The sequence below is a fragment of the Pelodiscus sinensis genome, chromosome 2 (genome assembly GCF_052426305.1).
Source record: "Pelodiscus sinensis isolate ZL-2025 chromosome 2, ASM5242630v1, whole genome shotgun sequence".
In the NCBI taxonomy this organism is placed as follows: Eukaryota; Metazoa; Chordata; order Testudines; family Trionychidae; genus Pelodiscus; species Pelodiscus sinensis.
The window spans coordinates 102,500,424-102,517,993 of record NC_143053.1 but is presented as its reverse complement, the minus strand read 5'-3'; the positions used below and the strand labels follow the sequence as shown (position 1 = coordinate 102,517,993).

At 42.7% G+C, this 17,570-nt stretch overlaps 1 protein-coding gene across 2 annotated transcripts in view; it reads left to right on the top strand.

Moving 5' to 3' along the window:
* SLC66A2 (solute carrier family 66 member 2) overlaps nucleotides 1-17,281 on the top strand; it is a 111,297-nt gene extending 94,016 nt beyond the window's left edge. The window contains exons 6-7 of one of the 2 annotated variants that reach the window (XM_006134018.3): nucleotides 6,951-14,279; nucleotides 17,108-17,281. In XM_006134018.3, the coding sequence (XP_006134080.1) occupies nucleotides 6,951-7,158 (208 nt within the window). In that variant the 3' untranslated portion in view covers nucleotides 7,159-14,279; nucleotides 17,108-17,281. Of the gene's footprint in view, nucleotides 1-6,950; nucleotides 14,280-17,107 lie in introns of those variants that run through there. The other variant, XM_006134019.3, reaches the window with a different exon arrangement.
* The last annotated feature ends 289 nt before the right edge of the window (nucleotides 17,282-17,570 follow it).

The following is a 17,570-nucleotide window of genomic DNA, read 5'->3' as shown; positions in this document are numbered from 1 at the left end:
TGTGTGAGCCCTTCACATCCTCCAGCTGTAGGATATTTTTGGTTTTGTGTGTTAAATTACCTACCTGTGCAGAAAGTTGACATGGGTGTGAGAAAATCCCTGGAACAAATAAATCTTTCCTTTGGGGTAGGTTTATGCCAAGTACCAACCAAAATTCTGTAGACCGTGGTTCTGCCTACATGCTGCTTTGTAAGTGACAGCTAGTTGGATGTATTTTTGCATCACATTTTAAGGCTAATAATAATTTGGGGGCAGGCAGAGAGAACAGGGTTTTGTAACTTAACTTTATTTAGAAGTTCTTGTTTCTTTTGGTGGGCAGAGGAAGAAAGGTGTGACAAATAAGAGAATGTTCAAAACAGAGCTGTGAACAGGAAGGGAGAATCATGCAAGAACATGCAGTCAAGCTATGGATGGAGGAAGCAAGGAAAGCACAAACATTAAGTTCTGGGGAGTGATGCCTGAATAAGGAGTTCTGAGCCCAAATGTGGGAGAAGATTCCAAATTGCGAGATTGGCTAGACAAGTGGCTGTCAATTCACGGGCTGCTTGCAGCCCAATCAGGACATAGCTGAGACCCATGTGACATCCTCAGGGCCATGCAAGTACAGATTGAACTTCTCTAAACCGGGACTCTCTGATCCACCAACATCCGTGGTCCGGCACAAGTATGGATGTTTCAAGACCAGAGGATCCTGGTGGAGGGCAGGTGCCCAGGAGTCCTGCAGACTAGCAGGGTTGTGGGCTGCTGGCAGCGAGCTGCTAGCAGAGCCAGGAGCCTAGATCCCCACAGCTGAGAAGCCGGGCATGCCCCAGAGGAACCAGAAGACCAGCGTACTGCCGCAGAACTACCTGGAGGAGCTGGGAGTGGCGCACCGCGGTGGGGGAGGAAGGAGGCTGCTCAGCTCGGCAGGGTGGAAGCCTGGTGTGCTATGAGCTGGATTGCCCAGCATGGTAGGCAAGGAGAGGGGTGGGGACCGGCAGGGCCTGTGGCCAGTCTAGCACTGGGGAGGCCGGTAGCAGGGGGACCAGATATGACCTCATCTGAGGCTGGTCAGGTGCCAGACCAGGGAGGTCCAACCTGGTGTGTGTGTGTGTGTGTGTGTGTGAGGGAGAGGGGCTAGGGCCCATTAGGGTTCTGTGTGTGGCCTGCGAGATATTTTGTTTACCGTTTCCCACGTGCAGGGTTGCCAGATTCTGCTGATTTCCATCCACATCATTTTTTTCCTACCAGTATTACTAATGTACCATGCATGTAAAACAAGGGCACGTGACGTGAGATGGCACTGATTGCACATAGCACTGACTGTGAGGTCCAATCATAGTACTGCTCTGGTTCAATCAGCACCGCCTGCAAATTCTAGGTACACAAGCACAAATAGCAAAATTACCCTATCCTGGGAGACCATCTTGGTTATGACAATCTTGGGGCCCGTTCACTAGCCTAGGTTGCCTGTTGCTGATATATATTGCGTGAATGCAGCTCACATGCCCTGCAGAGAGCTGTGTATGAAGCCCATAGTGGTAAATAAATTGAGAACCACTGGGGCTATGTCTAGACTACAGAATTTTTCTGGGATACCAAGGTATCTGGAAAAACTCCGCCGTGTCCAGGGAACGCGTCTGCTTTTCTGACATTTTTTGCAGAAGAGCAGACGCACTATTTCAGAAGCCCTGTCTTCCTCCTTCCACGAGGAAGAAGGGCTCTTCCGAAAGAGGAGGCTTTTCTGAAATTTGGCCCAGTGTAGATGGGCCAAATTTTGGAATAGCCTCTTCTGACAAAACTATCGGTCGCAATTTGCGTACCTTTTGCCAAAAAAAAAAAAAAAGCAGCAGTCTAGACATAGTCTGGATGAGGCTGTGCAATAGCCTCCCAAGGGAAGCAGTGGAAAGGTTTCTCTTCAGGATATTTAAAACTATTCTGGGGACTGGAAAAAGCTTGCTACAGAACAGTCCTTTGTTGGCTGGGTATCGACAAGGTGAGCTGATAGATATCCAGTTCTAGTTTCTGTAATTTGTAACTTCAAATTGCAGTCTCAGCCCACAATATTACAATAAACTAAAAATAAAAGCTATTTTCTTGGGAAAATGTATTTTTTAGCAAAGTAAGTTGTACAAAAATGTAGACCAAATATGCCTTCACTAATGAAAAACTGCCTGCCTTGTCTCAGGGATTTTTGTTAGCATATTAAAATTAGTATTTGGCAACGCCAATAGAAAGAGAGATCGTCTAATGTCTATCAAGTTATAAAAGCACATGCTGTTCTTCTGAGCATTATTTCAATAGCATAATTAGTGGTTATCCTTTTATGTTTGTAAGAGTAAATCACAACAGAAAAAATCCCAAGAGATTTGCCTCATTTATGGTCAGTTTAAATGTTATGGAGACTTGACATTAACATTAAATTAGCAACTCCCTGTAACAAGATCACTTGTAAGAAAGCACTTGATTTAGGAGGTCTGTTGTCACAGGATACCGCAGTTGTGATTTACATTCATGGGAAGTGCTATTTTTGTTGCAAGTCAGCTTCAGCCTCTGGCAACACAATCTATTCTAGAGTGACTCCTGGCTCCTTGACTTCAGTAGCCATATCCATTGTTGCAATTGTTGCAGAAACGTATGGTGTCATTTATCTCTTTCTTGCTAACCAGTGATGCTGTGACATGGCTCATCCCTGTTTTTTGTATTTCTCCCTCCCACTACTTCTGTTCCCACTGGAGCTGCAGTGGCCATGGACAGGTGCTTCTCAGAGACGGAGGGTTGCAATTATCCCTCTCTCCCTGGGAAAGCCTGCACACTGAACCCCTCATCCTCAGCCCCACCTCAGAAATAATGATATAAATGAAGAAAAAACATGTTTGAGTTAAGAACCCAAGCAGAGTTTGTAAATATAGGTGTGTGTGATGTGATTTAGTGACCACACAAGTTCTACTTATTTGTGTAGGGTGGCCTGATTATTTCCTACGCCCTATGGCCTAGATGCATTTTTGTGAAATAAGGTTTGTCACAATTATTGTATTGCTTTTTTATAATTTTTTTCATAGCTTTTTTTTAACCTTAGCCCCAAGATTAATTTGCAGATTTTCTTCTGTTGTTATGCCCCAACTAATGTACAATTTCTGATGTCTGATGTTAACTTTTAAGCTATATTCATTTCATGTCAATGGTTTTGTAGATATGCGGCTAAATAATTTGGTGTTCTGTTGAAGGGTGTCCTGGTAAACGCCATTTCCTTGAGCATTTAAAAAACTCTGTTACAGTTACTAGGGCTCTTCAGTGTGCAAAGAATTCAGGATCACACACCAAATTTGTAAACCAGCATTTGCAAACAAGATCATATTTCCTGATGAAAGTTCAGTCTGGTTTATCTGAACATGTGACTAAGAGATCTGCATCCCCATTGCCATATGTGCTTTGCTCAGAAAGCTCTACATTGTATCCAAAAGGTTTTTGCCTTTGGCTATAGTTCTCTTACCAGGAGACTAAACTCCCTCATGGCTTATAGAGTGCTGCTGATCCACATTTCCCTTGGAAACAGCCCACTCTCTTGGGTAACAACAGTCTGGGATATTTTAAAATAGCCCCCTTTTCTGAAGTGAGTTTTCTTTGCTGAATATCTGGCAAAGAAAGACGTTCCAGGTTTTGTCCTTTGGATTTTACCTCCTACTTAAAATCGATGAGACATCATTTAATTGGATTTATCCAAACAATTAGTGTATTATTGCACCAGACTGAGCAGGCCAGACACACACTTGTTAAGCATGGGATGATTTTTATTGAACAAACAAAATTGTAAAGGGACAGATTCACAATTAAATTGTGTCTCGACCATCAGCTGCATAGCAAACATCCATCTGCTTCTTATCACCAGGAGTCATTTTAGCTGTCTGCAAATGAAATATCCTAATGCATTGTGTTCCCGTCTTACTTCCTCAGGATGTTCAGTTTAGTTTCTGTTTTTAAAAATCTGCATACGCAACTATCTAAAAAATGTTCTGTAAGCTGGTTTATTGGTGTGGCTGGTGTTATTTGTAACACAGCAGGGCAGTGTGTTCTTTCAGTAAAAAGAAGAGACTGGCAGACCTTATCTTTTTTTCTTGTTGTTGTTTCTGCACAGTTTGAGATTGAACTGGTCATATATTATTATGTATTGAATTATATGTCCAGTTTGCAGCTTTGCACATGCACTCCTTTGGTAGTTTCATAATATGTAGGTTGCTAATGGTCTTTTATTTTATAATCTCAGTCACCTACTCTGGCGTGTAAATGTTGCAAAAGGCTTATACTCCTGTTTTGGGATGGATCAGAATCTTTTATCTCCCTTGTCTCTTATTACAGTAAGGGCTAGAGCAGGGGTTGGCAACCTATGGCTTATGAGCCAAATATGGCTGACTTAGGAGCCAAATATAGCTTGCAGCTCGAGCTCAGACCCCCCTTTGTTTCCCTCTGCAATGGGGAACCTATGGTGGCACTCCAGCCTCGCACCTGACGCAAAATTGTTAGCCAGTGCCGGCTTCCTGTGGGGGAGAGAGGGTGGAGAAAGCCCTGAGCCTTGCTGTACGGTCAGAGCAGAAATAGTGCCACAAACAGTGCCGAATTGGCCTATGGTAGAGTGGTATATTTGTATCCAAAATACAAATTGACCTATCAGGATTTCCCCTCACCCCTTTGAATGTTTAGGAAATGAACACTAACCCCTGTTCCTTCTCTAAGGTGTGTGCATGGTTACATTTGATGAATTATAATCAAGTCTGACAAAACTCAATCATACATAATTCTAACATTTCATCTATGGGCTGCATAATAGCTATGCTAATGTAACTGTGAACAGCAGAGCTATTATTTAGTATTGCTAATCTGCCCTTTTAAAAAGTTCTCCAGTTATATTATATGAAGACCAGAACCAGCTTTCGGAAACTGATTGCTCACATCCTTGACTGTCAATATTGAGGGCATGACCAAAATAACCTTATGTCTTAAGTTTTTAAGTTTAAAAATCTTATTTCTGTTCCCCAGACTTTCTCCTGAAGCTTGAATGGGAGGACCAGAAATGCACCAGAGGTGAGGGACAAGTAGCGAAGGGCCAAAGGTTCAGCAAAATGAAATCAGGAGATAGTGAAAGATGGGAGGAATGATAGATACCTTAACGTTTGGGCATTGGCACAAATATAAACGATGGAAGCAAACCTCCTTGATGGATTTTTAATCTTGCTATAAATAGCTGCAGATGCATCCATTGCTTTTTTGTGTGTGTACTGATGGACTACCTGTTTTGACTCGAGCACATATTGCATGGTATGACGTACAAGAAATCAGTTCTTTGTGTGTTTATTTAGACTGTGACTAGAGGGATTTGTGTGTGTGGGTGTGTGTTTAAAAAAAAAAGTCATGCACAGGAGGTCAAAATGTTGCAGTGAATAGATTTGAAGTCTGTTTGTTCACTGTGCTACTTAATTTTATGCGCAGCATAATCAATGTGTGTAATTTTTTTCCCCATAGGATTTCATCAAGTCTAATATCACAGCTTGATTTTTAAAAGGAGCTGGATAACTCCTTGATCACTAGCATTTATATCTGTAGGTACTAAGATAACAAAATCTTAGGCAATAGGTGTCAGGAAGCAATTATCCACCCTTAACTACAGCGCTGTGTCGTGTATGTGGTGTGGACTTGGTGGTAGTCTATTGCTGCAGCATCAGGTACTGACTGACCAATGCTGTCATGGTCTGGTAAAGATAATTCTATATCAAAGCTCCCTGACTCTACCTGTCATGGATAAAACAGAGAAATTCTCCCTCTGCAGTTGAGTATGGCTGTCACTGCAACCTGAGAGTCTCCTTTACCAGTGACACGTTAGATGAGATCCCAGCACTTAGATATGTTGATAGTGAAAACAAATATAAATGTATTTAACAAAGAATAGAAATTTGAGAGAGAGCAAGTACAGGTTGAATCTCTCTAGTCTGGCCCCTCGCGTCCTGATTGGTGCCAAACCAGAGAATTTGCTGGACCATGGGAAGTCAATATTGTCTAGCAGCATTGCCAACACTTCCACTGCTCACTGGGCTCCTAGAAGACGTTTAGGGGTAAATTAGAGCTCAATAACAGCACAGAACCCTGAGAGCCAGGACTGGTGGCTGCAAACAAACTTTAAGGGACCATGGGAAACGTGACCACACATGATAGATAAGTGAACATCCAGCTAACTAAAATCATGCTGGACCATGAATGTTGCCAGACCAGAGAGTGCTGGACTGGAGAGGTTCACCCTGTAAAAGTATTGGAAACAAATACAAACAAGTAAAATAAAATTGTAACATGGACTATTTAACTGACAAGGTATGTTCCTGTCTAATGAAGTTCAGTTCCCCCAAAGTCTTTGCAGCATTTGCCAGCCAGCCTGGCTGCAACCCTCTCATAAGAGAGAACGTGCTAACAGTTTGTCTCTTAGGCAATTATACCTCCCTCCTGAATCCACTGTTTTTGCTTGTAAATTTCCTTGCTGATTTTGCTTGTTCTACATCTTTTGTCCTGTTGAATTCACAACCTCTTGATTTAGCATTATGCTCAATAATGCAAAAAAGGTCTCTGTTGTGAAACGGACATTAAACAGGTGACCAGGTAAAGAAAGATAAGCATCTCTTCCCTTCTACTTACTTATCCCCTTCTGCTGATCTGCCTTTAATCACATACTTTCAGAACATAATTTTCAGAAACAGAAACCTCATTCCTTAAACAAATGAGCATATGTACACTTTACAGTGATGACCAGGGGTCTCTTGGCAGACAATTCACATGCCACCTTTTGGTCAATTTAATATGCATGCATCTGGCTGAAGGGGATCCTGTTAAAATTGTACAAACCCTCTGTGCAGATGCCAGTTAGCCCCAGGAGATTCCTCAATCGTGCCCTTTTTAATTCTTCTTTTTTTCTTTTTGGTTCCTTTTTGTAGTGTCAAGATGGTGCTGATGTGGACCAGTGGTGATACCTTCAAGACTTTTTACTTTATTCTGAACCAGGCTCCTTTCCAGTTCTCCATATGCGGTCTCCTCCAGGTGTTTGTGGACATGGCCATCCTCCTACAGGTTTACTTCTACAGTTATTACCCTCAGAAGCCAGCATCACACACTACACACCCAGCCAGTACAAAGGCGCTCTGAAGCACAGTGGTGACGGTTACAGGTCAACAGTGTTTTGAAGCCTGCTTGTGCAGCTTTTCTGCTTGTAAATACTCTTTTGATGAGTTGAAAACAGAAGAGAGAAGAATGCTCGCAAATATAAGAAGTTTTTTTTTTTAAATGGTTTGCCTCTGGCTTCAGATTCATTATATAGAATATGTTTTTTCAGGGGAGGGGGGGTTAGACAGTCTTTATTTTTTGCATACATACCTATGAGCCTTATAAATTCACACGTGAGTGCGCGTGTGTATGTGTGTACCTACGTACGTATAATTGCAAGGGCTGGATGTTTGTGTTTTTAATGCTATTTAAAGAAATGTTAAACCACAGAGATGATAGAATATTTTGTCTGACGCTTTTACCTATTTATATAAAGTGTGTACATTGAAATTGAGTTTGAAATATCAGAGTTAGAGATTTCAAGTGATGTATGAAGACACTGTCAAGGTTTCAAAAAAAGATGGGTGTAGTGGAGCAGGAAGGTGGAAACAGAGAAAGGGACTGTGAAGGGAAGCCAGTGTAAAATGGAAATGTACAGGTTGTGCACATACTCACACTGCTGGATCAGTGTGGCAGTGAATGGATCAAAGTGAGGGTTAGTTTCAGGGAGGTTATGGTGTGGATGATGTGGTGAAATCTAAAACAGACATAGTTTAGTTACCAGGTGGGATGAAGGAAGAATTATGGGGAGGCGGAGAAGAGTCTAACATAGTAGTCTTGCTTCCTGTACTGGAGTACACAACTGGGCCACTGATGGTGCATGACTCAGAGTGGTTTACTGGGGTGCCTACAACAGGGCTGAAGGGGGCAAGTAGATGGGCATTGCCAGGCGCACCAGTGATAAATTTCTAAGCAGTGGTTGAGAAATAGGGAAAGTCAGGAATAAAGTTGTGGCAATGAAAATGGGTAAGGTTTGGCATGGAGAACACTGTGAGAAGTAAAGTAGTAATCTAGAGAGAAAGGCCTGCTTTCTAAAAATGTAGTTAGTTGAATATTGAGATTCACATTAGTATTACGGAATGCCATGTGAGACCTGTCTGTGCACTGGAGTGGTTTGGGGGTTTTTTTTTGGTTAGCCAAATAGGCAAATGCTAAAAAGGAATAGGCATAAAGAGAAGAATAATTCTTTTTCTGCTATTTAAGATCTTCCAGACTGTTTACTTTGAGAAAGATGGGTAATAGCCAGAAGAGAAAGTGAGAAGGTTGGAGGGGCATATCATGTTATATATAAACTATAAGTTGTATATAATTGTATGTTTGCCAATATCAGTCATTGTGCCCTTTCTGAGAACTGGAATTTCTCTGGCAACACTAAGTGGAATACAGTTTTAGTGTTCTGTTATTAAGCCCTTTGGCTTCAGCCATTTGCCATAATGAGCCTTTCTTGACCTGTAGGAGATGAACGCAGAATGATTACAGAGTCTCAAACAGTTTGTGCTGCTGCCTTCTTTATGAGACTCATTCTTTCCTGCCAGATAAACACTGCCTTCCTGCAGATACTGGTGTTTAGGGCAGCGTGAGCTTTCCACTGAGACATTTTGGTTTCTAAAAAAGTTCCAGAAAGGAGAAAGGCAACACGTTTGGGATAGCACCTCATCTGTTTTCAATCAGGTATGCTCACTTAACTTGCTGTATTTGGCTCTGCCAGGCTTTAGGTATGGGCCATCTTTAATAGAGTTGGAGGTGATAGTCTTGTGAAGAAGAAAAAAAGCATGTAGTCACAATGCAGCAAATTCTATCAGGGATGTTTGTTTTAGGATAATTGACACCAAGTTGTCCTTTGCTATTGTGCTTTAGCTTTCTTTGTTTCTGTATTCTTGTCAGTCTACATTAAATCCCACAGTGGCTGGCTTGACCTCTGGGAGCCCACTCCCTGTGCATTTTGTGAAGTAGATGTCCTCTGCTTCTAGGAGCCAAATCCTGCCTCAGTGGCAAAATTTTCATTATCTTCAGTGGGATCAGGATTGGGCTGTGTGGGCGGGGCATGAGCCAAGCACAGTATTGTATGTGCCCCCTGCACACCGGGGGTTCTATAGAGCAGATCATGTCCCAGGATGGCTGGGGTGGCAAGCGATGCTGGGTGCAAAGAAGATTGGCACGTCCCAAAAGTAACAGTTAGGAACCTCTCTGTTGGTATCTGCAGGGGACTACCTGGGCCGTTGGCAAATCTCCATAAATAAACCAAAACTCAGGAAAGTTTCTCAATCTGAGGGCCTGGCATGGAGTGCTACAGTCAAACTCTAACTCCATACTTTTTGTTTGACACCATGCTCTTTTATGCCTGAAGTGACCTTACTAAGACGATGGATGTGGCATGGCAGATGATGAATGTTTTATTCCTCTCCCTTTCTCAAATGTTCTGGTGTTAAAAGAACATCTGGGCTTCTCTCTTTTTAATTAAAAAATGTCACGACTGTCATTTCTGGTGTACGCTGCTTCAATGGGATTGTATTTCTACATGTATGCAAACACTTTCTGACACGTTTTAATGGGTTGGTTTTTAATAACTTGTAGTACTAAGATTTTTGTACCTGGTGGTCTTTTTTTTTTTTTCTATTGTTGTATGAAACAATAGGGGCGTGGTTGTTAAGTGGCTGCTAAGAAATAGTTCTGAAGCTCTCTTGGCTTTGTGGTAAAAGTATTGTTGAAGATAAAATGAACTTGTTTTTTTCCTTTCTTGTGTTGGGACTCTTTAGTGTGCAGATTCTCAACAGTCTGCTGTCACTACCAAAAACAGTATGCTCTAGGCTCATGTTTCTTTCATGCCAGAGCTGCAAATGCCGGAAGAGAAGCCAGTGGACTAGTGGCTAAAGTCATTTTCTATTTAGAGCATTCAAAAAGCTGGGATACTTGGCTAGAAACTCTCCTGGACTTTACCTTGAAAAATGCTTTAAAAGCAACGTTACAGAACTTTTTATACATAAGGAATTATCTGTAGCAGTGATCACCTCAGAGAATGAAAAAATCAATGACTTTAAATATATCTTTGTTGAATGTATGGCACATTTCATGGAGCTCTCATTCTCTGTCAATTCCAGTGATTTAAAAACAATTAAATAAAACATTTATGCATAGATTCAGTGTTTTATATTCTGTTCATATGTAAGAAAGGAATTTTATTAAAGGTTTTTGTATTGCTTATCTGGTCTGGGGCCTTGTCCTCATAATTGTTCCTACAAAAGGCTACCCGGCTATGGTTGCTATAGAAGTAATCATGAAGCATACAATGTCCTAAGATTAAAGCCTAGGACTAGGCTTCAGAATATCTGAGTTTTAGGGTATATAAAATTAATTATTTTGGGGGGCGAGGGAAAATAAAAATAATCAGATTTTTACAAAAATTGAATAGGATTGTCTGCCTTTGTTTAAATGATGATGAGCTATCTTTTTAAAAATAAACCTGTTTAAAATGAAAATTGAATTGAATACAAAATATGTTAAGGCTTGTAATCTCTTAAAACATTTAAATAAAGAATAAATAAGCTGAATCCATGAGCGTGTATCACAATTTTTTAATTAAAGGTTCCCTGAATTTATAAAGAAAAAATTCAGAGGTGAACTCTGGTGGTTTAAGTCAAGCTTTACAAATATGGAACAAGAGGTCATGTATTATTTTGTGTGGGGCACCGGGGGATGTGCTTTCTGGATTCTAAAGACTGGCAAAGTCATCACAGCATTGGGACCGGGCATATAACTCTGGGGGACACCATTGTGCATCTCATCGGGATCATCCACTGAGCCCGCCTGCGTATAGGGTTGCCAGATGTCCGGTACTGAACCAGACAGTCCGGTATTTTCACCTCCCGTATGGTTAAAAAAAAAAATTCAGAAAACACCGGATACCTAAAATGTCTGATACTTTCTGATTTTTTTTTTCCTGGCCAGAAGGTGAAAATCCCAGGCTGTCCAGCTCAATAAGGAGGCAGCCTGGCCACCCTCGTGCTTACCGGGTTCCACAGGTGAGTTGTCTGGCCCGATGCAGGGAGGCAATATGGCGTAACGACTCTCAGAGTCCTTTTTTTTTGGCTCAACAAACTGTTTCCTGGTATGTTTTTGTTGTTCGCTATTTTTTCTGAAACCATCTGGCAATCCTACCTGCATAGCTTCAGACTCCCCGTTTTATAGCTTCCTTCTACAGGAGCTATGCCGGGCTCAGTTCTCAATGTATGAATATTCATGACTCCACCCTTCAGTTACCATTTTCTAACATACTAAAATGTACAGTTAATAAAGATTTGAAAATATGAAGCCATATCATGTGCTTAAAAATATGTATCACGGTGTAGCATGCCCTCCTAGACAGCGAAAAGCTGTACCAAACCTAGTATAGAGACTTTGTTTAGTTGGAAATGGCAATGGTAATGAATAAGAAACCACCTTCCTTTAGAAAATAACTGAAGTACAAATGAAAAAGTTGGTTAAACTCAGATGATTTAAATCCAGCTTTCCACTTTGTCATATAAATCAATTCGCCCTGCTGTCTCCAGCTCTCTCCTGGATTGTCTTGTGTGACCTTCACTAAACCTTTACCTCTGTGTGCCTCCAGATAGTAACTCACAGGGATGAAGTGTTACAGTATTATTCTGGGACTGTACCTTGAAAGGACCCTCAGGGACAAGGGATGTTACAGTATTATTCCTTCTTGGGGGAAGAATAAGATATAAACATTTCCTCTTTGTTACTCCCCAACTATCCAAACATTTCCATGGCCTTTTTGAAGGTGGCCAGAGAACTGAAACTACGCAGGATTCCTTGACCATACAATTACGCTGTGGTTTATAGATGAACATTGCCCCTAACCAGTCATGGCAGGGATGGGGGCAGGAGGGGAGGTGAGTCATTACATCCTCCTATGGTAATTTGAAAAGGGAAGCAATCAAGCCTAGAATGGCCTATTGGAGACTGGGGCATTTGACCAGCTTGTGGTTTGTTGATGGAGTACGGTGCCACCCCTGCTACTAGTGGAACATGTGGTAGATAGAAGGCACCAAGGAGCTGCTGTCTCTGCTGTTAATGATTGGGGGAGCTACCTCTGTTCTTTGTAGAGCAGAATAGAGGCTGAGCAGCTGTGGGGGGCTGGTAGAAGGGAGTTGGCAAGTGGGAGGGCAAGTAAGGGCAAGGGAGGCATAAGTTGGGTAGCAGCAGAAGTAGGGGATTAAGAGACTGAGGGTATGTCTACACTGCAGAGTTTTTTGGGAAAATGGCTGTTTTTCCGAAAAAACTTCACTTAAGGTCCACACTGCAATTGCGTTCTTTCAAAAAAAAAAAAAAAATCCAAAGAACAGAGGGGTTTTTCAGACATAGGTAAACCTCTTTCTACGAGGAAGAAGCTTTTTTCCGAAAGAGCTTTTTTGGAAAAAGACATGTATGGATGGGGAAGAGGGAGTTTTTTCAAAAGAAGAGACCTCCAGGAAAAAGCACAGATGCCCTGGTGGCCACTCAGTCCTTAGCAATCACAGCTTAAATGCGAGATCTTTCGAAAAAGCAGATTGCTTTTTCAATGCACATTTGCAGTGTGGCTGCTCTCTTTCGAAGTTTTTTCAGAAGATCTCTTCCAGAAAAGCTTCTTCTGAAAGAAGCCTGCAGACTAGATGTAGCCTGAGTGTTTTGCATGGAGTATTGGAGACGAGAAACACAGGGGAGGAGGGAGAAAATACTTTAATACAGAGGTGGGCAAAAGGGCCTCTGTGAGCTGGATTAGGCCTTCCAAAGGAGTTGATCCAGCCCATGGAGGCCCTACCGCTCCCCCCACCCCAAACTCTGATTGGCCTGGGGGTGGGGAGAGCACGTGAAGTCTCCTCCCGCCCTGCGAGGGGCTCAGCACCGCATGCTCCGTGCTAGACAGGGGAAGGGTGGGAGAAGACTGCGTGTTCCCCCTGCCCTGCAAGGGGATTAGCACTTAAAGTCAACTTCCAGCTGCTGCTCAGCTGGTGGTTGACTCTTAAGTATGCTGCTTCCTTGCAGGGTGGGGGCAGGAAGCAAGAGACTTCACGTGGTCCGCCTTTCCAGGCCCTGATTGACCTAGGGACAGCAGGGGGGAGCACACAAAGTCTCCTCCCACTGCCAGGGGCATGGGTACCTAAAGGGAATCACCAGCTGTTCAGAACAACTGGCGGTTCTCTCTCTCGAGGGGGGGGGGGAAGGAGAAGACTTTGCGTGCTCCCCCACCCCCAGACCAATCAGGGTCTGTGGGTGGGGAAGCTCGGAAGTGTCCTGGCCCTTCGCTTCCACATGAGGCCTGCCCCTTCCAGGGTAGTTTGAGGCCACTTCAAAAATTTCTGAAGTGGTCCTCGGACAAAAATTATTGCCCATCCCTGCCTTAATATGTGTATTAATTAAAAAGCTGCATGCCATGCTACAGTTTTTTGACAGAATGGCTGGACTGAGCAACTCTTTTGGATGGTGGAGAGCACTTACCCAAGTTATTCCCATTCGAAGAAAAGGGATTATTTTTGTTAGTGCGCAGCAGTAGAACAACTGCATAGTATGGCCCAAATTGTGTTCCTATGGTCAGCTGCTGCTATCCTGTTTCAGACTGAATCATCTCTGTGTTACGCTGTGACAGAGAGACCATTGAAATCAGTGAAATGCTTATGAGTGATTGGGTCAAACTGAGCCTGACAGTAAATGGGAACTCCCACTGAAGTCAATAGAAACCGTACCAGCTTACTACTGGGCTAAAATCAGTGGGATTCCTTGCAGAGTAGAGTCCTGTTTGGTGTAACAGTGTCAGCATTGGGTAGATGTACCTTTACTTTATAGTTTTAATGTGGAGATGAAAAACCAACACCTGACAACTGAGCATTTCTGACTCTCTTAATTATTTATTTGACAATACTCTGGGCTTAGCCTAACAGATTCTGTATATGCCAATAATTTTTTTTATGACTCCAGGTCTATGAAGTCTCTCTCTCTAATCAGCATATACATTGTTTTGACTGAGACAGTGGTAGCTATGGTGTTTATTAGAACGTCTCTTTGATTCCTTAGAACATCTGAGATGACATAAGAAAAGAGTTACCTAGGAAGTTAAGAGATGTGATTCCAAAAAGTTTTCTGGTGCGTCTCAGCTGACAGCTGAGTTTGGGTGTGTCCATAATGGGGTGAGTGGCTTTAACTTGGGAAAGGTGGTGGTGGGTAGAGAACCTTGAACACTAGCGACCATTTCTGGGAGAGAAGTTGAAGTCTCTGGTATTGGCCATCCTTCTTTGTACCACAAAGAGAACAGCCATATCCTGCACTTGTACGCAATATCAGAGAAGTAGGAAAAAAGCCGTTTATCTGGTTCTTGATCAAATATCATAAGCCATTGCAGTGCCAAGACCTATTACTAAATAAAAATCGTTCTCTTGTGGGTGTCTTCTGGCTGCCATTCAGTGCAACTTGGTAAGGTTTCCAAAATAATTTGTTTAAAGGGTTCCTGATTTGTATTTTCCTGGTCTGTCATGTCAAATGCAAACAGAACCTTTACTAAAAGCCATGCTTTATGTAACAAAGAATAATATGTCTTTGCAGTTGTCATTTTATTGGTCAAATAACTGTGTGCACCTTGTGATTTAATTACACGGATTTTGAAACTATAAGATGCTTGCACTGGGCAGTACGTAATCTCTCAACAATAATACTTTTGTGATCTTAAGGTGCTGGACATGAAAATTCATTCTTTTTCTACATTTCCATGGCATGATGAAGTGGGTCTTTGCCCATGAAATGTATCTGGCAAAGTGGGTCTTTGCCCACGAAAGCCTATGCTCCAATACATCTTTAGTCTATAAGGTGCCACAGGACTCCTTGTCGCTTTTGTGAATCCAGACTAACATGGCTACCCCTCTGATACTTAATATTATAAATACCCATCACATGGCTGCTAGATACTATGGTGACGGGTTCAATGAAAACAGCTAAAACCAAAGCCTAGTTAATACAGGTTTCTAAGTTGTTGATCCACAAGGGATTTTCATTAATTGCTATTTGATAAGCCTCCAACTGTAAAGGATTATTTTCATTCTGTTAGGAAAAACATGATATGCTTTTCTTTAAAAAACAAAAAAAAAACAAAAAAAAACCCCTCAAATGCTTTTAGATTCAAGGACTTCAACAGATATATAGACACAGTTATTACCAACATTTCAAGAACTAGTTACAAATCCATTGTAAACTAACCCTTCAGGTTTGTGTAATCACTGTTTCCAGATTTTAGAATATATGTATAAACATCATGGCTACGTCTACACTGGCCCCTAATTCCGGAAGAGGCATGCAAAGCAGGCAAGTCAGAATAGGGAAATCCGCGGGGGATTTAAATATCCCCCGCGGGATTTAAATAAACATGGCCGCCGCTTTTTTTCCGGCTTGGGGAAAAGCCGGAAAAGAGCGTCTAGACTGGCGCGATCCTCCGGAATAAAGCCCTTTTCCGGAGGATCTCTTATTCCTACTTTCAAGTACTTGAAGTACTTGAAAGTAGGAATAAGAGATCCTCCGGAAAAGGGCTTTATTCCGGAGGATCGCGCCAGTCTAGACGCTCTTTTCCGGCTTTTCCCCAAGCCGGAAAAAAAGCGGCGGCCATGTTTATTTAAATCCCGCGGGGGATATTTAAATCCCCCGCTGATTTCCCTATTCTGACTTGCCTGCTTTGCATGCCTCTTCCGGAGCAAGGGCCAGTGTAGATGTAGCCCATATGTTGTTGATGAAATAAAATAAATTCTATGCAGTGATTTCATCTAGTGAGTTTTGCTGGAGAATCTGTGAGCTGCTTACAATTTTGGGATAAGGATACTTTGACACATTCTTCTTTGCCTATAAACTGCATGCATTACCATACACTGCAGCTTGGTTTTACATGTAGCATTCTAGGGCGCTGTGCCTTGAAGATCAGCCTTAAAAGACTTAACGTGAAAATCCTGTGCCGGTTTAAAATAGCAAATTGTAGCAGTACATGGCAATTTTCCAGCAGTAGGAAGCTCAGTCTAACAACTAATATTTTAAGCCAGTACTTTGAGACCGTTCCTCATGCATTTCACTGTGGTGCTCTGGGCAGAAACCATACTTTTTGTGTGGCGGCGGCATTACTACTGGCGAGTAGTACTCTTAATAACACAGAGGGATGCTGTGAAGATGCTGGCAGGCATGGACATGTGTCAGAGAGCGGCAGGGCAGTCATGTTCCTCCTTTTCTTATGGAAGAGGCAGAATATAGCTCTTAATTCATTAATAACCAGCACCTTGTCCTAGTACCCCAAAAGTTGTTTGGAGGGATGGGGTTTAATCTTGGTGAAGCCAATGCATATTAAAAAACAGCATGGTATTTCTGTGGCTCCCTCCCTGGGAGGGATGCTATTTCCACAGCTCAGATATAAGGTGCCTTTAAAATGGCTCAATGGCTGAGAGACCACTATTCAATGCCTTGTAAGTGCCCTTTCGATTTCAACCCCACACCTAGGCACTCATTTGAGAATGAAAGCAGGGGCGTGGGACGTTACGGTACGCGAGGTAGGTCCCCTGCTGCCTGGAGTCCCAGCTGCCCGGGGTCCTGGCAGCCAGGCGCATTGCTGCCCAGGAGTTCTGCTGCTAGCCATAAGGTCTTGGCCACTGGCCGCGCCTGTGAGGTCGCTGCTGCCTGCCGCAATTCTAAGGGGTAGTGAGGGGCGTGGATGGGGTAAGGGACAAGGGATGTACTCAGCACCATCATGCCAAAGTCTGTTCTGGGCCACGTGGGCTCTGTCATGGTTTCCAGCCTAACGCCAGCTCAAATGTTCACCTTGATTTTTATTTTAAATTAAACAAGGAAATGGCTGTTATCCAGCATGGGGGAGGGGGCCCTTAGAGCATGGGGCACTGCCTCAAAAGGGGGCAAAAAAAAAAAGCCAGTGCAACAATACAGGAACAAAACTTCCAGTTTTTATTAAAACCAAACAACCTTGTATGTCTTTCAGGCCAGTCCATTGAGGAATGGCTTACTGCAGTCATCTGCTACTGTAGGACTATTCGCTCCATTGTGGGAAAAGAACCACCTGTATTAGAACAATATTTGTTCATTTTCTGACAGCGGGGATGGAATAGAAAAGGCCAGTGCAATGTTCTTGCAGTAATAAAGAACGAGCTACCCATCGATATTGTTTTTCTTAAACAGTACTCAGTATTAGGGATACGTCAAGCTGTACATGATAGGGATGTAATAGTGTACTCAATTAACTGATAAGCAAAAGTTTATCAGTTAATGCTATAGACTACATGCATTCCCCACTCCCCTCCCCCAGCAGCCTGGCTCAGTCCTGGCTTGCACCAGGTCTGGGACCTACCCCTGCTGCGGCTATGCCGGATCTGGGAGCTCAGACCTCCCCTAGACAGGGGCTGCTGCTGCTTTATTAGACAGCAGTGTGGGGCAACAGGCATCCA